The following is a 21,222-nucleotide window of genomic DNA, read 5'->3' as shown; positions in this document are numbered from 1 at the left end:
GACATCATTTTAATGTCCAGAACTATGGAATAATTGCCAATGTTCGCAGTCAGAGGTACTTTAAACTTTCTAGTACTAGTACTACTAGTGCGCTGAATTGTCTTACTAGTGAGGACAAAGAGCATACTATTACATGTACATGAAGATGGATATCAAGGATATCTAACACATGCTCAACCGACTTCCAAGAAAGCTTAATGTTATACTAGTAGGCCAAAGTGGCACTAGTAGTGGAAAACACATGACTTTAGTATGACAGTAGAATAACGAGGGCGCGCTAGTAGAACGACTGTCTTGTGATGTTTTTTTTCCACTATTGCATGAGATTACTGCACAATTGTAGGAAAATTTTGGCATATTATAGTAGGACAAGGACATGTTACTAGTGGGGCAAAATTGTGCACTCGTTGAGAAATGTGTGCTACTTTTACTACAACTGACTAATCTAGTGCTTTACTAGTAGTACTAGTCAAATAAATTACAGTGGTAACCAAAAATTGTAAAAAATTATTTTTGTAAAGACAGAATGGAAAAGCCATGCAGGCGTACCTAATGATGTGACCGCTTACAGTGAATGAGTTTGTTACTCCGCTGCCAAATATGCAAGCCAGCAAGCACATTGAAAATGATTTTAAAAAAACAAAACAAAACATTTTGTAATCAGTGTGTTGAAAGTTGAGAATGAACCGTTCCATCAAAGCAGCTATTAAAAAGCCTGGATGTGTGCCACTAAAACTAACCGCAATCAATTTCAATTTAAACACAAATTTACCAAAATAATCATCTCGATTGCAGCTGTGGTTACAGTGCTGAGGGGAGATGACTTTATTTTGCATAACTTAGAAGACATCTACTTATGTCTGTGTTAAAAGCTTCTAATCCACAATGTCACAGCTGGATGGATGGCCAAGTGGCATAAAAAAAGGGGGGTTGGGTTTTTACACTGGACTTGAATGAAACCAGACAAGCTCAAGCTGCAGCCACTTCATCCATCAGTGAATTTGGGCGGTGATAAAACCTCGATACACACACCACACACACACGCACACACACACATACCGCAACTGCCAGATCTGCATCACTTCCCCGAAACAACGTGCACACATTCAACAGCAACATCAGCACAGTTTAATCATGAGCGTACGCACACGTGTGTGTGTGTGAGTGATGGGAATGAGAACGAGACAGAAGGGGGAGGAAGGATTAATACTAAATTATACCTGCGGGAATTTTGGGGAAAAAAATGTTTTCACGTTTAATTACACTCATGTAGTGGTGGGATGTAATGAAGTACAAATACTTTGTACTAAATAATATTTTTCAGGTACCTGTACTTTGCTTGATGATTCATTTTTGTGCCAACTCTTTACTTTTACTGCCCTATTTGAAAACAAATATCTGTACTTTGTACTCCTGACTTTGGCAAAATGGTACAAGTGCTATGTAATTGAATAAAGTTTTACCTTAAGACCCTTCTAAATTTGACACAACACAGGAAAGAGTTGTTAACAACACTGCCAAATTTGAATGGTTAATATCGACAGGTGTATAAATTAAGACTTCAATATCATGCAAAATCAAGCCATTATCTGCATTCTCAAATGCTGTGGGCGTGTCCACTAAATGCGCTGAAAGCACGCCGCGCTCAACTGTCAACTGCCGTGACAACGAGGCGCTCTAAAGCGGGCGCGCCAGTGCAAAGTTCCTATCCACACACTAGCTGTCACATCTACCCCCCCCCCCCCCCCCCACACACACACACACACTCTCCCACCTTCTTTGCAGAACATGTGAATGTTCACGGCGCTCTAAAGTGGCCACACAAGCGGGCAATCGGAAGGGAAGATGTATTTTGGGGTGTAGGCATAGCTAGCTAGCTAACTGCACATCGCAATTGTGCCGGATGACCTCTGATGCGTACAAAGGCATTCAAGTTCTTATATAGTGGGGGAGTGGTGACTCATGCTGGATTCCAAACTGCATCACTGGGTACCAGTACAGCCCAACCCCAAAAAATGAAGGGAAACTGAAATGATGAAAAACTGTTTAACGCTATATGTCCACAATTGAGTGATAGTCTCGTTACATGTTTTCAGCATTTATCTTCATACAAATTTCTGAATTCCCTTTACAGGGTCTTTAAGTAAAGGAGTTAAATCAGTACTTGTACTTAAGTACCGAGTGTAAATACTTTTCCACCTCCGCACTCACGTATCCAACACAAACATGAGAATTCTTTTTCAAGCATTTGTGCGCACCAATTTTGTACGGGGGGGAGAATAAAATAAAATAAAAATCAATAACCTTCAGTTGTGCAGTCATTAGAAAGGAGATCCAAACAGCTTCCATGCGTAGAGAGACTTCTAAAGCAAAAATAAAGTTGAAATCATTTGAAATAATACAGAGAATCCACTCGTGCAGCACCACTTGCCTTCATCTAAATCAGCGGTGTCAAAACACGCGGGGCTTCAATGCGGCCCACAGGATGAATCTGAAAGTGAAACAATACTGCAGCCACCCTGCAATTATGTGTTGTGCGAGTCGATTTAGGTTTTGAGAATCATTACGTGTTGATTTCTTTTTAAAGTGCCAATCAAAATGTTTAAATTCCAAATACCTGTGATTTTAAAATGTTTGTGCCGATTATACAATCACTGTGATTAGCTATGAAGCACACACACGATGATAAACTGACGATGAACTGAATAGTTTTTCTTAAGAAATCTGACATTTTTGTTTTTTAAAAGTTTAATTCAAGATTTTACTAATGAGAAAGGGGGGAAATCCATTTTATTGTTACTTTAAATAATTAAGATATGATTTTACTGGTCTGGCCCACCTTAACTACAATGAGTTTGACACCCCTGAATATAAAAGCTATGATCAGAAATACACACAAACACACGCTCAAAGGAATCATTTTCAATGATTGCAATAAAGAACCGACAATCTGTATGTAAAAGCAGGAGGGACAAAGTCCACGGGGGAGAGGCGTGCCCTCTTCACGACCGCTCCGCCTGCGTGTTCGTATGCCACAAAAGCGTCATTCTCAGGGCTGTACGTCCAGAATGGATTCGGCCAGGCTGGTGAGTTTGCAGTCCTCCAGCGCTTTGACCAGCCGGCTCAGCTTGGCCGCCCTCCCCTCCGCCTGGACGAAGCGGCTGAGGAGCTGATAGGCCTGCTCGTACAGGCCCTCTCTGGCGTACTCGTAGGCCAGGTTGTCAATGGCCGTATCTTTCAGAGCGCCGCACTCCCTCCCCAGGGTCCTCCCCACGTGCTTCCACTGACGGCCCACCCCATTAGCGAAGCGCTGAACATCTGCTGCCGTCAGCATTCGATCCTCTGATGAAAAAAAACCAAAAACAAAAAACATCAATGCAAACTGTACTTAATTGCAATTATGTAAACAGAGGTTTATAAACAAATACAAACAGTTCCCGGTCTGCTAAGGCTTGAAATGCTCTTTAAACTCACTGGACAGTTACAGAATATACAGTATATTGTATACAGTGAAACCGTTATATCGCTATATATAGCCCCCTCCATTGGCTATTTTTTTGTCAAAAAGATTTTTTCCCCTCGTTTTTCCTCATAAGATTGCAACTTTATTCTCATAAAATTACGTTTTTCTCTCATGTGCTGTTTTTCTTTCATGGAATATTGTGATGTTATTAGAAAATTATAACCTTTTTCTCACAATATTGCAACTTTATTCTTAAATTGTTTAAATAACATTTCTTTGGTCTTATGTTCTGGTCGCTGACGGCTACCACTATAAACCCTGGCTTGATCCAAAGGGAATATGACAATTCAGCAGAAAGCTGGCAATTTAAAATTAATGCAATCGACATATATTATCTGCCGGCATGCACTAATCTCCCCTTCGACTGTGACCATCAATTCCTAAATGGTTGGATTACAGAATCATCTGTCAAACTGCACAGAGTTTATGTGCTGCCAGCAAACCGAACACACAACAAATGCAGCAGATGTTCACTGACATTATTTATTACATTATATGTTGCGACCAGAGTTCTTTTCTCTTGCCATTTGTGTCCATGTCACTGAACAAATTACCCATTATTTTCCAAAACGCTGCTGACAGATGGATATACTGTTCATTCAAGCGCTCTTATGAATCCCACAGAGTTCTCGACAGTCTTACCTAGATGCAGCAGCCAACTATATTGGAGCGTGGCGCCTCCTGCCTAGAACTCAGAAATGATTCATTCTCAACTCACCTCATCGGTACGGCACTAATATGAGTCTTTCTACGCAGAGGATAAAAAAATATATGACTGTGAGTCCTTATATTGTCTTTCTACATCAATTGTGTTCAATCCGCTGCTTAAAGCACCGCAACATAGATGCTATTAGATAGCGGGCTGAAAGGCAGCGGATTGTGGTTGTTTTCAATACACAAAGTGTAATTCTCTTTGTTTTTCTTTAGTTTGACAGTAAACTGTGAGTGGCATTAAACAGCTTGAAGCCTTTTTGGATGTTGGTTCACTATTTTCCAAACCGCTGCTTATTGTGAAATGAGTTGAGGTCACAGCCACCATACAGCGCTTTTATCACAAGTCTGCGCTCGCAAGTCAAAGCAAAAAAAATCTAAAAGCACAACCGTAATTAATTTTTCGCTGGGTCCTTATCCCCTGTGAATAGCGGGGCTCCACTATTAACTTTTTTCAGCTCAAACGTATCGTGACAAGACTTCGACTCACCAAACACTTTATTCTGAAACCTGAAGCAGTTGCTGGGGATCCGCTGGGCAGGAGGCCGCAGCAGCTTCTCAAGCTGATCGATCTCTTCATCACGCAGGCGCTCGGGCTGTGAGAAAATGAGAGGAGAGACACTTCAACTATCCCACATTTGACATGTTATAAACCAAAACTATACCATGAACCCCCTTTATCCCAGGGGATACATTCTCTTTGACTGTGTTAATGGCTTTGTTATCTTTGTGTGGGTGCACCCAATGAAGTGTCCAGTGAGTGCATATTAATTATTAGCGGCACAAAAAACACTCAACTGATGCATGAGTGATACATGTGTTCCTGTTGCAATGACTCCTATTATCCAAATTAAGGTGAGATGATGGCGTCGCGTCACGGCTATTAGATGCAACTCACAAAAGCTGTGTTTACATGATGTTATTCAAAGACAAAACACTGGAACGTAGTGCAAACAGAAATGTATAACACACCAAAGGTATTAATTTTCCTACAAGTTTGACTTTAGTAACATTTTCTAATAATCATCAATACATTTACGATACTAGGCAAGGTGACATGATGATTAGTACATCTGCCTCACAGTTATTTTACATCTTGTTTGATTTTTATTTATGTACTCATACAGCACGTTGTTTCAAATGTATTAAAGTGATCTAAATAGTTGAATTGCGACTTACTGTACTTAAGTTTTTTCTTTTAAGGAATCTGTACTTGCATATTTTTGTTTCTGACGACAACTTACTTTTACTCCTTGCATTTGAGAACAAATATCTGTACTTTCTGTAGTCCTTACTTGGTCAAAATAGGCTTGTTTCTTTTTTCAACCTCCACAGATGACAACATGAGGTGAAAAAACAAATTGAGATAAAGTCAACCGCGGTTGAGATCTTGGCTCATTGATTGAATGATAGATTGAGATAATTCAGAGAAGATATTTATTTATTTATTTAAGATAATTTTTTTATGTTGTAGGATACAGAAATTTCTTTGGTGACAAATACATTGCTGCCAGATTCTGGCATTCAAAAATGTATCTAATCTAATATGGAAAAACACTACAACGTGTATTTTTTTGTTGTTGTTATGATGAGCTACTTTAACATTATTTGTTGTTTGGTTTCGTTGTGCCAAGTTAGCAAAATGACGGGTATAGTATTTCCTAGACTTTACACCGATCTGATCGGCTTGCTCGGTATCGGCCGATAATTATCAATTTATGCTGATCGGCTTTCGTGTCATATTTCGCCGGTTATTGCTCGGCTCCGCAAAAGACATTTACTCCGCGTCCCCATCGTGTACAGTATACTTTAATCCAAAGGCAAGTTTATTTTTAGCCTTGTCAAGTGTCTTTTAAGGTAGCACTGTAAATATCTGACAACCAATAAAGTTATTTAAAAAAACGTCGGCGGTGTGGAACAGACAACACCTAATGCGTGGATCAGACTACAAGACAAATTTGGTCTTTCACGATTGTCAGACTACTGCAATAAAATTCCGATACCACCACATCCGTCTTTTATGATCACGGGGCAAACGCGACCAGATACACTCGTTACCATGGCAATGACAACGCGACGCGTGTATTATAAGAACAAAATGGTGAAAAACGTGTGCTGGTGGTTACCGGTGCTTGGGAGATTATGTTCATTTAAGGCTTGCTTGAGGTATGTTCCCATACTTTTAATACAATACCGCTCCCAAGCAGGCAACAAAACGTTATGTAGCCTAGCAAGCTAGTGCTCGCACTAACGGTTGTACGTACACGTGCCGACGTTATGTCGAATCATGCTCTAAAGTTTCGGTATGTGTGAAGTAATTTAATTACAATAAAGTAAGTAAGTAAGTTAGCTCCCATTATTTCTGTCATGTAATGTTGTTTTTACCTGACTGATTAGAATACATGACCTGACAAGAGCAGTGATTTCCAACCTTTATGGAGCGAAGGCACATATTTTACAATTGGAAAATCTCACGGCACACCAACAAACAAAACTGTCACAAAAAGTAGATACAGAGTAATTACTCTATGTAATTCCCAACATCTAATAGAAGAGCAATTATTTGTTCTGTCTGTCACTACGCCTCGCTGGCAGAAATAAAGAAACAAAGATACATTATTTCTTGCAAATGAATACATTTTTTCGCAGTTAAGTAAAATTTGATAATTTCCCACAGCACACCTGAAGATTGCTCATGGCAGACTAATGTGCCATGGCACACTGGTTGGGAATCACTGGACTAGAGAACACTCTTGAAGATACTCATTATATAGTACACAAGTATATACAGTAAATGAACAAGTAATTTAAATAGACACATTGCTCCAGCTTGTGATCGGATCGGTGATCGTTTTTTACAAACTCACTGATTGGCCCCAAAAATCCTGATCGTGTACATTTCAGAGTTTGTATTTTTCATTATTTATTTTTATTACTTGTACTTAACCTGGGGAACGGTGGGCGACTGGTTGGCACATTTGCCTCACAGTTCTGAGGAACGGGGTTCAATCCCTGGCCCCGCCTGTGTGGAGTTTGAATTTTCTCCCCGTGCCTGTGTGGGTTTTCTCCGGGCACTCCGGTTTCCTCCCACATCCCCAAAAACATGCATGGTAGATTGATTGAATATTCTAAATTGCCCGTAGGTGTGAATGTGTGTCTGCGAATGGTTGTTTGTTTATATGTGCCCTGCGATTGGCTGGCGATCAGTTCGGGGTGTACCTCGCCTCTTGCACGAAGATAGCTGGGATAGGCTCCAGCACGCTCGCGACCCTTGTGAGGATTCAGATGTACAGAAAATGGATGGATGGATGTACTTAACTAAAGGAGTTGAATCAGTACTTCTACTTAGACCAGTCTTTTTTGACAAGTATCTGTACTTCTACTTAAGTACAGAGTTTGAGTATTTTTGCCACCTCAGAAAAGCCAAAATATGCATACCTGTGACAGGTGAATTTGCTGTAGACAAAGTTCCAGCTTGTCCAGACATTGATCCAAGACATGTGTTCCGGCCTTGAGCTGCGTCTCCACGGTGAACTCTTGTGCCAGCGCGAGGAGCCGACAGGCATGTTGAGAGATGGACTGACGCACCGCTCCAGAGCTGTAGCTCTCCAGAAACTGTTGACACGCCGGTAGATCCATAAACTTCACCTCCACACCGAGGAAGGGATCGGCATCGTGAAACTTGAGTATCTCGTAACCTCCCAGACCTCCAGCGGAATCTGACCATGGAAAATAGTCAATGAATTAACAGAAATATCCACGGATTCATTTAATGATATACTGGACAGACAGTATCTCACAAAAGTGATTACACCCCTCACATTTTTATAAATATTTTATTGTATTTTTCATAGGGCAACACTGAAGACATCTGCAATCATTGTAAAATAGTTCATGTACAGCGTGTATAAAAGTTTAAATTTCATGTCCTCTCAAAAATAACAAAATAACTCATCAAACAGCCATAAATGTTTACACGTCTGGCAACAAGAGCGGGCACACCCCAAGGTGAAAATCACCAAATTGTGGCAATTTTTAAATTTTTTTGCCCAACCATTATTTTCCAGCACAGACCGAACACTCTTGGGTACGGAGTTTACTAAAGCTTCACAGGTTACCACTGGAATAGGGCTTCAGCTATCAAATATTTTCAGAATTGATTTTATTCTATGGATTATCCCGTCGGTTATTCGAGTAATGGATGAAAAAATATTTTGCATTATTAAACATTACTCCATGTATATGTGAGCTGCAGGTATTGTCTTTATCTACTTGGGGTCCCCATCCTCACATTGTACTGTAGTATCTGTGACTTTGAGTGTGTATCGCTGGCCTGTGAGGTGTGTACTCACTTTTTGCAAAATATGGTCCATTTGCATACTGTACATCAAAATTAGAACTTCACTGCTCACCTATGAGTGTCAATTTGATGACTTTAAAAAAGATGAACTTTCCCTGCTGGTCGTCTTTATAGAGGGAGAGCAGATTTACATCTGGACAGAGAGACTGCAGAAACAGAACGGCGCATCCTGTCCAGGGTCCTGGATCCAAAACCTTGTCTGCCATCCTATGAATATGGGGGGGGGAAATCTAATAAAATCACACAATCAAATCAGACAAGCCCATTACATCATCCAGAACTGTACTGTACTGTCTCAAGTGTTGAACAGCTTCAAGTACACGAGACCCTTTAAAAGACAGCAAGTCTAATGTATACATGCTCATGCCAGAACACGACATCCACCATTATGAGGTGAGCTTTGCATCATGAGCAGCGCCTTTCCTTCTCCATATAGTTCTCTCTCATCATTGTGCTTCACATTGACCTTGGTTTCATCAATCCAAAGAATCTGATTCCACAACTTTGGTGGCTTCGTAGAAGTTTTCTGGCAAAATCTTAAATGTGGGGTTTTCACCTTTTTGCAAAGAGTCCATAACTACATTTAGGAAGGCATCTATTGGTTGTAGATTTTGAAAATGACATGCCTACATTTTCCTGAATATTCTTCTGGTATTTTCTTCACCAACAAAATCATTAGAAGCACTGACCTACATTTACAACCTAGATTCTTAGATTTGTTTCATAAAATTGTATTAATTTCTAGTACGTCTGTGGATAGTCATGTCAATTTCATCTGCCTTCAGAATCAGTATCATTGGCCGATGTAAACTACACTAAACAAAAACATCAACACTTTTGTTTTTGCTCCCGTTTTTCATGAGCTGAACTCAAAGATCAAAGACTTTTTCTATGTGCACAAATTGCCTGTCTCTGAAATATTGTTCACAAATCTTTCTAAATCTGTGTTCATGAGCACTTCTCCTTTGCCGAGATAATCCACCCACCTCACAGGTATTTCCTCAAATTTTCAAATTCATCCTCACAACAATAACAACAGCATTTTTCCATCCTGTCATTGGTTGGTCGGAGCAAAACTTGTTAGGACAAATTTTAATTAGCAAAACATCTCTGTAGCAATCTGTACACATTCATAAATATAATAATCAGCATCTCTTGATGAGGTTTACGCGTTTACATTTTGAATGGCTTTGTGATTTCTCCAGATGCTGTACTGTAAGTGGCAGAGTTTCGTGCTGTTATATTGCGTTTTTGGTTCACATTGATGATTTCTATAATTGTGACGTGATAGTGGTGGTGGTATTAAGAGGTGGAGCAAATCGAGTAAGTCCTCACTGAGGGGCCCGCTACCAAAGGCACGGGTCGCCACTGACATTTCCCCCTTCTGGTGGTGTCTGCTCGCCGAGGCCTCATTCCTCCTTTTACCATCTTTGCCCCTGGCCTCCTCCTCCAACCTTCATTACATAAAAACATGTTTAATCTGAAGCCTCCCTCCCCCCACAACCCCGATATCCTGCACTCTGGATGAACTACAGAGGCCCGCTCACTTACTCATGTTGTCTCCATGCACGGAATGCAGAAGGCACCGCATGGAAAGAGCATCATTTGAGCTGGATTATACACATCCTCATATTTCACTAATACACAGTACGCTTGACTCTTGGGTCTGCAGGAATCTCAACAATTTAGCCAGTATTTAATTATATGCAATCTAATCTACCGGTGCTCTGAAAGTATATCGGGAGATTAGTTCAGCAGCGGTATGAGGATTAAATGATCATCAGCAGCTTAAAATATATCATTTAGCATTTGCTGCCCAAAAGACAACCTCTACTATTCCCTGGACAGACCGCTTGGCTGATGTAGAAGAATGTTAAAGAATGTTCCATGCAAGTAGGGATGTTCGACACTACTTTTTTTTTTTCTTCATCCCAATACCTGCATGAATATTCACTGTTAATTACTCACCGATACCACTAGAACTGTTGATATTTAAAATTTCAATTAACACAATGACAGATAATTGTGACCAAAAAAACTCTCTTTCTTTCTGACGCACAATATGATTCTCCAATGTGTCAAACCAACGCAGTTTAGTGCCAACGTCTGGCGAGAAGGACTTACTCAATGTCAGATTTATTTTTCTTTGCCTTAAGTATCAGTAGGTGGTATCGGCAGTGTTGAAAAGTACCCAATACCTTGTAATAAGTCCAGTATTGGCCCGATACCTGGTATCAGTACTTTCCCATCCCTACACACTGGGTTATCCTATCACAAATTATTTCGGTCATCTCATTGTGACGAAGTTGTGATTTTCTTTTCTACTTGTTATCTTTACAAAAAAAAGTGGGTGACAGCTTCAAATGAAGGGAAATCGGGTGATGTTGGTGGGCTGCCATTATCTTCGATACCGCTTGTCCTCATTAGGGCCGCAGCTGAGCTGGATCTTAACCCAGCTGACATTGACAAAAATAATCATTGACGCCACAAATTACAGTATCAAACGCACAATCGAAACTGACCTTTACAGCCATCTTCAATAACAACAACAGGGTAATAATAAATACTACTAGTGAAGTTTTGAAGCTGCATAATGTTAAAGTGGCTTAACTTGTTTTAATCCAATTAATTTGTTAAGTACGGTTCAGTTGAATTTACAAGTCAATCATATTTCAAGTATAGTTTTCTTCTAGATTTAAGTGTAGTTATGTTGCAGAGACTTAACATAATCTATTGTATTTGTTCGGGACTAAAACTAAAAGTGGAACGTGAACGATGAGAATATTTTCCTCTCCTAAAATACACTATGAAAACGAGGTTTTATGGATCAAAAGCTCTCGAATCACTCTTAATAAAACTGCAATATGATGAAATCCATTTATATGGATTTCATTTTACTGGTTCTGAATAATACGTCTATAACTATGTCACTTCATTACAGGGGAAAACTATAGGCTCAAATGTGTTTTAAAATGGATTTACACCCTAATATCAGCACTAAGGGGGAAACGCCACATAAATGCGACTGCTGTGGAAAGTTGAAATGCATATGATATACAGTATTTACCTGCAGTTGTGTTGTTGCTAGTGTGCAGATACCACAGCAGGAACAACTATCGTAAAACTTCATCGACGAGAGCGAAGGGGGGGTTCAATTTAACTTCATGAACAATTAACATCGTTTATAGAAATGATTCACCGTGAAAGGAACGCAGTGTAATTGTACAATAACTGTACGCGAACTTACCTAAAAACTTTAGTTATACTGCACCGTGACGCTTCCTTCTTAATGCTTTACACACAGACGTTGTAATCACATTCTCTCGTCCCATTGGCTGAATAGGAAAAAAGAAGCGATTCTGATTGGTGAATTCCTTCTCAGGGTGAGGCAAAACCCGGAAGGAAGTGGTTGCTTTTTTCCGGCAAGAAAGAAATCTCGAGTTTAAAGTAGGGCAGCATCAACAGCCACTCTGGGTTATATGCGGCCACCGATCACATACTGTATAAAGATTTGATCAGAGGCAAGATGTGGATGTATTTCCTCACTTTAAAACAATTATAAAATCATGAAAACCGGACAAATAATGTAATCCATTATATTTTAAAACCACTGTGTATTTAGCGTCTTTTTTTTTTTTTTTTTTTAACCTTACAGTGATTCTCAAATTGTGGTACTTGTACTACTAGTGAGACACAAAGGAATCACTGAATGTTCAAACTGTGCCTAATGTTAGTTTTCTTTTTTTTTTTTTTTAAATCAAGTGTAATTTTGTTTGTGGTGTCTCTAGGCTTATTAATTTAATTTTTTTTTTGGGGGGGGTGGGTGGGGGGCTAAGCCACCCCAAACGTCAAAACCTAGTGACACCCTGACATTTAAGAGCAGTTCAATTGTATTTAACTTGATTTAAGTCATTCGTTATTTTAAGTACAGTTTTTTTTTTAATCTGTTTTTGGAATGTGGGAGGAAGTTAGACTACCCAGAAAAGATACCGCGAGGCAGATATGCTAACCAGTAACCACTAAAAATAAAATATATATACATATAAATAAAAACAAAAGACAGATGTATGTAATTTTTTTATTCATAATAAACAAAAGAGAAGTCATAGAATACTCTGGAAGAAGAATCATTCTTGCTTTTGTGGTTGACATGCTTGACAAATTTGAGGGTTTCCTTGTCTCTGTAGACCAGAGCGAGGGAATTATCTTCGGGATAGATGGTCAGCAGCTTAAAACGAGCAGAAAAAAACATAATGATGATCACCAAAGCATTGACAGCAGATGTATCTGTATCTTCATATGGAAATTTAAAAAAAACACCTCCTCGTCCTCTTCATTCGCAACGTAACAACTGAAGCCTCCGAACTCTGACTGCCAACCTGAAAATCAAACAATCATTTCCATCCATCCACTTCCTGCCCTTGTAACGGATATAATAATTATATTATATTATGATAATAATACTTTGTTAATTAAGTGTCCAGATAGCATATAAAACCTCTGTGTGCACAAATTTAAATAAAATACATCATACCCAACAGAGATGCTGACTATTAAATGTATCAATGTGTGTAGATTGTTACAGATGTGTTTGGCGAGTCAAATTTAGCTCGCTCTGAACAACCAATCAGAGGACGGAAAAAGTGCTGACATGATTGTGGGCCTGCGAGTTGAAATCGGATAGGTTAAAGAAATTGCTAGTATACTTTAAATTACATCAACCAGATTAAGCCCTGGGCAGATTAGATTGACATGGGACACGTAGACGTTCAAATCTGACTGGACAAAACATCTCACATCCATTACATGTATTGGAAGCAGTGCAGCCATGTTGAGAATAAATTAACACAATTTCATGGAACAAATATTAGATTTTCAATGTAGGTCAGTGCCACAGTGACAAATCCACTCATCTAACAGGTTTTTGTTTTCACAGTTTGTGTTGACTCACCTGCACAGCTAAAAGGCAAAATGAGGTCTAGTGCGTATTCCGCTCGTGCTGCCTCTCCATCGTGCAGTAAAGTGTAGTTGCCGTGGGTCCATCGTCGCAATTCACCACAACACTTGGGTGTACTCGGCTCTACCAAGAGGAACACAAAAACATTCATCAGAAAGAGACACACAAAAAGAAAGAAGCAAAAGAAATTTCATGAACCTGAGTCTTTGATTGTTTCATTTGAGGAGCTTGAGGCTTGTTCGTCCTTTTCACCGCTTTCTTTCTTCTGTTTGTCTTTATTTTCGCCACCACCATCATCATCATCGTTATCATCACCAGGGCACAAGTAGTGCAATCGGAGGCCCGTAAAGTTGGATAGAAGCAGGAAGAACGCTTCTGAATGAAGCAGCTCCCAACAAGCACGAACACACTCGGGCAAGGTGTCCAGACACGCTGCTGCGTAGCATCTAGATGTATAGAAAGGCAATCATCTTACTCCTGAATAAAGCAGCGCTCAAAATATATGATTACAGTAACAACACGCAAATCGCGATTCACGTTTGCCCCCCTCGCCATCAAATTGCTGATTTATAAGTGATTATTTTTACAGGTTTTCACAGTGCGTATTTAAGAGTTGTGTGCCTGCAGGGTAGTACCACATTGTGCCACAACATGCCAGGCGGCACTAAGGTCTACTGGAAAACATTCAGCCTGATAGAAGAAAGAGGAGAAGCAGAGAAGTAATGGTCGTTGTTCCAACAGAGAGAATACAGTATATGCCTGTGATTATGGTTGTATCCTCTGTTTGTATGTTTTGCTCCTCCGTGTGTTGAAGTAGCAGTTGTTTTAAGGTTTATCATTACCAAACCATCTATGCTCATTTCTGTTAGCCCGTCTATGGTGTTTTGCATTATATGTTAGCATTAAGCTAGAGAACTTTTGTTTAACCAATTTATATTGTTTGTTTGAACATTTTGGTGCTTAAATAGACAGATTTTAATATCTTTCCTTGTGTGTCAGTTTTACAGTAAACTTCAACTGGGAGTGACTTGAAGCAAGCAAGCTTTGCCTCTTTAATATGCGAACAAGTCTTTTATTTCCTGAAAGTGACGTAAAACGAATATCTCCCATTTCTTGACAGTGGCAGTGTGAGAACAGGCGCTAAGGAATACTTCAAAAACAGTGTTTTGATCAATTTAAATGTGTTTTAATAAATGTGTTTAAAGCATGTGAGCGGGTTAACACGATTTTTTAACAAAAACAAAATCATATTGTTTCTCGATATTGCGGATTTGCACCTATCATGGCTGGGTCTGGAACGTAAAAGGTGGTTCACTGCACAGTCGACCCCCGCTATTCCCGGAGGAAATGGATTGAGCCCGACCAAGAATGGGGGAAATCTGTGAATAATTGACACTCCCTCATAATTGCCATGTAAAAAATAAAAAAATAAATTGAAATAAAACCCCCAGCAAATAAGTGGGGATCGGGTAGAAAAAAAGCGCAAAAAAGGTGGATTTGTTTCTCAAAAAATCTGTGAATAGATGAATTTTCAAATGCCTAAGGAATATGCGAGAGGTCTACTGTATACCGAGAGAGATTTGTCATTAAACCGTGAGTTTCCTTTCAGAATTGATATTTTTTTGTGGCATACTACACAACAAAATAATCCCACAAGATTTTAACATTGCAAAAATGAGTACACGCCAACAAAAGGCTTCCCAAGCAAAATTTTAAATTTGAAAATTCTATTCACAATAATTCAAACACAGGTGAGTAAAATCATCATCAGAATTTAAAAAGTCGTTCTTGTGTTTACTGAGGAATGGATTAAACAAAAGCGTACTCTTCAAAGGGGGTGTAGCTCTGTAATGAATGAAACTTCCCTACCTCTTATTGGCAGGACCTTTCAGCGTCCACTGGATCTGAGCCAATTGCAGGGCTTCACACACCTGGCTGAATTTCTCCTCCTGGTAACACAGTCATACACACAATCAGGAGGAAAACCCCCAGAGAAAGTTCATGTTTTTTATTTTTTGTTTAGCTTTTTTTTTAACATATTAAAGGCAATACTATTAATTCCAGCAAGACCTACAAAACTGCCCTAGGTGACAGCATTGCTCTGTTAAAACTTTCCTGTTCCTCTGAGAAGGATGGGTATTTAACATTTTTGTTTCTTTTGTATAGTACTTACCGTCTTGTTATACAATATTCCCACGCTATTTGCAGGCAATAGGAACCGAGACCTACTCGTCACTTTAAACTGCATACACTCATTGAAGTCTCAGCGCCCTTTGCACAATGGTCATTGCACCGGACTATTGCAATATTTATTAGTCAATCGAACGACTCTAAGTGCTGGAGGACTCTGCATCTTTTTGCACAATTGTCAAAAAAAATTAAAAAATTTACCAGCGTTAACAGATAACTAGCAACCCTTTATTGCTCAGTGACTGTTTTTTTTTTGTCAATGTGTTTATGTCTCAAAAGTGTTCTCTGTCAATTGACTGTCTGTTGTCGTACTAGAGCGACTCCAACTACTGCAGACAAATTCCTTGTGTGTTTTTTGGACATACTTGGCAAATAAAGATGATTCTGATTCAGATTCTGATTCTGACCACCGGCAAAAAGCAAAAATCCGCCAGTGAATGACACCTACCGAAAAAGGTTTTTAATTGGTTATGAGTGTCACAAGATGGTAGCAAAGCACTTTTTGTCTATTAGACAAGATTAGGGCCTGATTAAACAAAGCTCCTCACCCTCACTTCCACATTGTTTGCTTGGAACAAAGATGCCAGATGTAGCAGTGGTTCTCAAACTGGTGTCCTTTCCTTTAAACAGGTTATTAATATTTAGGTTGAAATGTTTATAAAAAATACTAATGGCATTTAGGGATAAAAGTGGAAGTTATGGTTAACAGGTGTTAGGATTTTGAGGGGTTCCTTGGAAAATGTTCCTCCCCTGGTTTAAGGTATAAATCAGAGAGCACTTTACCCTGAGAAAATCTTTCAGCTGAATTTCAGAGCTTTCCTCAAACTCTTCCTGAATCTGCTCCTGGTAGGAAATATCCAGATAGAGTGGATTGATCCACTCAAGCAGCAATGTCTCCTGTAATGGAAACATAGACATCAAATCAACAAGTAGTTCAATGAATTTGCACATGCACATTTAAACTCACATCTCTCGGTAAGTGTTCGCTCCGTGAGACGAGAGGCCCTGTGTGGCGAGGAGGACGCTCAAGAGACGGCCCGTGAAACCATCCGCTTAGAGACAGACGACACTTGTTTTGTGAAAACACCTCAGACACCTGGAAAAACACAAATGAGGTCCATTTTCTGCCCATCAGGCAAAATAGATACCGTAACACACAAAATGCTTACTTGGTGAAAGGAGACTGGAGACACTTCGAAAAATACGAGCGTATTCCAAGAAGGCACAAGAGACTTGACAACACTCTGTGGTTGGAAATGACCTGATGACATGAATTTCATTAATGGAGACTTCAATTGTCACATCAGCGAATTACAGACATTAAAAGCAGAGGAGCTTTTTCAGGTATCTGCACTTTACTTGAATATTAATTTTTCCGGGAAATTACATTTGAAAGGCAATACATGTACTTTCTACTCCTTTGTCACTTCTTCAAACTTTGCGGATGATGACGTGGAAAAAATATGCAAATACAGTGTTAAAGTCAGGGTTTTTTTTGGTTGCTGTGCCAAGTCAAAAAAAAAAACAGGTATTGTATATAATTGACAGTCAAAAGTAAAAACTGTTTTATACAAGCATCTTTACTTTTATTTAAGTACAGAGCATGAGTGTTTTTGCCACCTGTGCTGAACTAAAACAAACTCACCGTCTGTTGTGTAAAGATCGAGCGATCCCCCATCGGTGCACAACCACGGGGGGACAAGGTAAAGAATGAAGGCAACACGCCTGCCCTCCAGTTCATCGTCATGACACAAAAGAATATCTACAAAAAGTTTATAATGACATAAAAATCAAACCAATGACCAAAAAGAACATCTAAGTTGATTCTGGCAAAATGCTCACCGCTGTATTCATATTTGGCACAAGAAATATCCACAGTGGGCTCCAATTTCACACCTAATACCTCCTCAAGCCATACCCTGAATTGACTGAACAGTGCTGATCTGGAATTAGACACAAATAACAATTTTGAATTTCAGTGGCTATAAAATGCCGAAACTCCCCTGTTCAAATACCGGGTTTTTGTGATATACAGTAAATAAATAAGACCAAGATAAAGCATTTCAAAACACCATTATAATGTGACCTATAACATGCACATCTCAATTTAAGAAAGATTGAATATTTTTGAGAGTGGATTTAGATTTTAGATTTAACCAATCACATCCAAACTCGTGTTAAATTGGAGTCAGCACACACCTCACACAATTTAAAGGGCCTATGATTAACCCCCAAATGAAGTTCAGATGTTCTTCGATGCTTTTCCATTTTTTTTTCCTTTCAAGAAAGGCCTTGAGGTTCTGTGCCAACACTGACTGCTATTTTGAACTATTTATGATTCTTTCCACCTTGACTGAGGCTCCAGTTCCAGCTGAAGAGGAACAGCCTCAAAGCACGATGCGACCACAATCATTCTTCACTGCCGGTATGGTGTTCAGAGGTGATGACCAGTATTGTGTGTGTCCGCCAAACATACCTTTTGGAATTACAGACAAAAAGGTTTAACCTTGGTCTCATATGACCATAACATTATTTTCCCACATTCCTTATATCACAAAAACCTGGTATTTGAACAGGGGTGTGTCGACTTCTTATAGCGACTATACAGTATGTATTTTTGTTTACACTCTCTCTGTGTAGTAGAGTGACAAACAAGTTGCTGATGTGTGTTAAATTCGAGCTACTGGAGCTCTCAATATAGAGGGAAAGTCTTCTACTGCTCGAACCTGCCGTGACATTTTGTTGCAGTATAAATAATAAATGATCCAAAGAGGAAGCTTTCATTTTGCTTTGAATCATGGTTTGCATTCGCCAGGGTGGATTGCCTCGGGAGGTGCATTTCATAAATACATATTTGCAACAAGTTATAAACCTCTTATCTTATTCCTCATGGCTGGAATGCACATCATTCTATATAAGACAATTAAAATACATTTCTGTAAGAATTTGGATGTGAAACGTGGACCATCCTCTTGATTTAAATACTGTGATGCACTCTCATTTGGGGACATGGGTTTTAATAATTAATTGGGCTTTAATGAATTTTAACCACAGTATTGTGTACATTTTGACAGCCAACTCTGGGATTTAAAAGAAATCCCCATTTGAGTAGAAAATGGGCAGCACGGTGGATGACGGGCTAGAGCGTCAGCCTCACAGTTCTGAGGACCCGGGTTCAATCCCCGGTCCCGCATGTGTGGAGTTTGCATGTTCTCCGCTTGCCTGCGTGGGTTTTCTACGGGCACTCCGGTTTCCTCCCACATCCCAAAAACATGCATTAATTGGAGACTCTAAATTGTTTGTTTGTATGTGCCCTGCGATTGGCTGGCAACCAGTTTAGGGTGTACCCTGCCTCCTGCCCGATGACAGCTGGGATAGGCTCCAGCACGCCCGCGACCCTAGTGAGGAGAAGCAGCTCAGAAAATGGATGGCTGGATGGAGTAGAAAATGTAATCTCTGCCTCCCTCTGGTGGCACTGATGAACCATGCGAAGTCTCGAATGATTTAGTTGTTTTTTTTCTGCTTTGAGATTTTAATCCAGCATAATATTGCGGATAAATATTTAACAACTCAAACTCAGATAGGGCTATAATGATTATGCAATTTTTTTTTTTAAAGTAGTAGGAAAGTGAGATGAACAGAGGTTGCAGCATTGTCACTCTGTGACAGTATGTTGTTACCTGGTTTGATTACCAATAAACCATAAAAACACACCTCACGCCTGATATGTGTGGTTCGGTTCGCTTTTTCAAGTCATCTGACTGTAGGTGGGGGGGAAAAAAATAATAATAATGAGACAGCATAACCACCAGCTGAAGAATGTCAATTTGAGGGTCACCTGTTTAAATTTGTAGAGATCGTTGGACTTTGCATGAAAGTTGAGTGTGAGCAGTTCTCTCTGTAGGTTCTCCAAGAAATTCTCACTTCTGATGAAGTTTTTGATGACGCAGTGAGGGAATGGATGGCAATCAAACTCCAAATCACCTGAATTTTGACAAAAACAGTGGATGTTGACATTGGTTGGTGAAAATGTAAACAATATTCAATGTACAAGCCTCAGATAAACATGTAAAATGTTTTGAGTGACACAGTCAGAGACACATAAATTGACAATATTTTGCTCTGCACATAGAGCTAAAAGGGAAGCCAGAATATTAAAAACGAATGTCAACTGGGATTCAATGCAGTTCTACATAGAGATGTACCGAGACTTATACCGGTGTACTTCTATACTGATACTAGAAAAATTGCTGCGATGAAATATACCACTCAGGCAGGTGGAGTAGGAGCCATGCCAGTCATGTGGACATACTTTAAAGTTAAAACACTGATGACAACACTTTCTTAGCAGACATGCGATTAGATGTTAAAATGTCAGTAATGACAAGTTATTATTATTATTATTATAGCAATTTGAGTGAAACATAAGAAAAGTTTGTGTTCCTGGACAATATTTTATTAAAATACATTCTCATGACATTTGCAAGATGTAACGCCATTATCAAGTATCAGTTATTGTTATTGGCATCCGCAAGTTTTAAAATGTAAGTACTGTTACTTATATTTGAGTATGGGTTAAAAGCTTGTTCCTGTGCTTACATTTGAGTCGGTCTGAAAAAGATAATGAGCATTATTTTGGTAAAGTTGCCGTTAACTTCATACATTTAAAAAAAAATCTACATGATTCCAACATGACTAAATAAAACAATGGACAGTAAATTAAAGCAGTCCTTAAAATATTAACAGTGTTGCTTACATGTTTCAGTTTTATAAATACATGTACAAATTTTTTTAAATATATATACCAAGTGTACTTTCTTTGCTGTCGGTGTTAGCATTGTTAGAATCGACAAGCTAACTGGAAGCTAAGTGCTTCATGTCAGTGTGTGTTGACTTCACGGACCGTGGGTGTAGTGAGACTTCATGCTCCACGCCTCCTTCACAGCCCTCCTCACGTTCTCGTCTCGAACGACTCGGCAAAGTTCTGGTGTTTCTTCGCAGTTATTGATCTTTTTCTTCTTGTTTGACTTTATACATTCGCCTTGTTGCCTTTTAGATGCCATGGTAGAGTTTGACTGAACACCCGTTAAAATGTCCACCATTACGTGACGTCGTGGAAGCAGTTCGCGCGTCGCATAGAAGTGACGTCAATGGGCGTACTTCTTTTTAAAAGTCGACCAACATTTGAGAAAATGCTGTCGCGCATGACGGAGATTTAGTAAGATATTTTATAATATCCAATCCAATGTTAGCGAATATACATCCGTCCGTTGTTGTCATGAAACATATTTTAAAAATATTGAGATTAATCTAAATCCAGATGCGGTGCATCGCCTGCCTTTTCTAAATGGTTATTGAATTTGCAGTCATTTTAATAAAAACGGAGGGCTCAGTAAAGTATTTTTTAACTGCGGACCTATTTTATTATTACATATGAAACGTGATCATGGTATATTAACCTGCTGATCACTGGGAGACAAC

At 39.3% G+C, this 21,222-nt stretch overlaps 2 protein-coding genes across 5 annotated transcripts; both read right to left on the bottom strand.

Moving 5' to 3' along the window:
• Window positions 1-1,775: 1,775 nt before the first annotated feature.
• On the bottom strand, window positions 1,776-11,919 carry tradd (tnfrsf1a-associated via death domain). Of its 3 annotated transcripts, none has more exons than XM_061701013.1 (6): window positions 11,842-11,884; window positions 11,662-11,718; window positions 8,647-8,824; window positions 7,673-7,953; window positions 4,725-4,830; window positions 1,776-3,342 (listed from the first exon to the last, which is right to left on the bottom strand). In XM_061701013.1, exons 3-6 carry the CDS (start codon window positions 8,798-8,800, stop codon window positions 3,050-3,052), a joined length of 834 nt encoding a protein of 277 aa, XP_061556997.1. In that variant the 5' UTR covers window positions 8,801-8,824; window positions 11,662-11,718; window positions 11,842-11,884; the 3' UTR covers window positions 1,776-3,049. The 3 variants fall into 3 exon arrangements, with proteins under 3 accessions (XP_061556997.1, XP_061556989.1, XP_061556981.1); XM_061701005.1 differs by having other exon boundaries at window positions 8,647-8,801; XM_061700997.1 differs by lacking the exon at window positions 11,662-11,718 and having other exon boundaries at window positions 8,647-8,801; window positions 11,842-11,919.
• A 753-nt stretch (window positions 11,920-12,672) lies between these two features.
• Window positions 12,673-20,850, bottom strand: ogfod1 (2-oxoglutarate and iron-dependent oxygenase domain containing 1). 2 transcript variants are annotated; one of them, XM_061700976.1, is made up of 13 exons: window positions 20,645-20,850; window positions 19,580-19,725; window positions 19,456-19,502; window positions 17,584-17,684; window positions 17,387-17,503; window positions 16,911-17,002; window positions 16,709-16,837; window positions 16,525-16,638; window positions 15,421-15,500; window positions 13,750-13,997; window positions 13,546-13,674; window positions 12,915-12,973; window positions 12,673-12,822 (listed from the first exon to the last, which is right to left on the bottom strand). In XM_061700976.1, the coding sequence occupies exons 1-13, from the start codon at window positions 20,841-20,843 to the stop codon at window positions 12,673-12,675; spliced, it is 1,611 nt and encodes a 536-aa protein (XP_061556960.1). In that variant the 5' UTR covers window positions 20,844-20,850. The 2 variants fall into 2 exon arrangements, with proteins under 2 accessions (XP_061556960.1, XP_061556969.1); XM_061700985.1 differs by lacking the exons at window positions 19,456-19,502; window positions 20,645-20,850 and having other exon boundaries at window positions 19,580-19,703.
• Window positions 20,851-21,222: the final 372 nt, after the last annotated feature.

The sequence above is a fragment of the Phycodurus eques genome, chromosome 2 (assembly GCF_024500275.1).
Source record: "Phycodurus eques isolate BA_2022a chromosome 2, UOR_Pequ_1.1, whole genome shotgun sequence".
Taxonomy (NCBI): domain Eukaryota; kingdom Metazoa; phylum Chordata; class Actinopteri; order Syngnathiformes; family Syngnathidae; genus Phycodurus; species Phycodurus eques.
The sequence above is the reverse complement of the archived record's forward strand: the minus strand, read 5'-3'. Positions and strand labels throughout refer to the sequence as shown.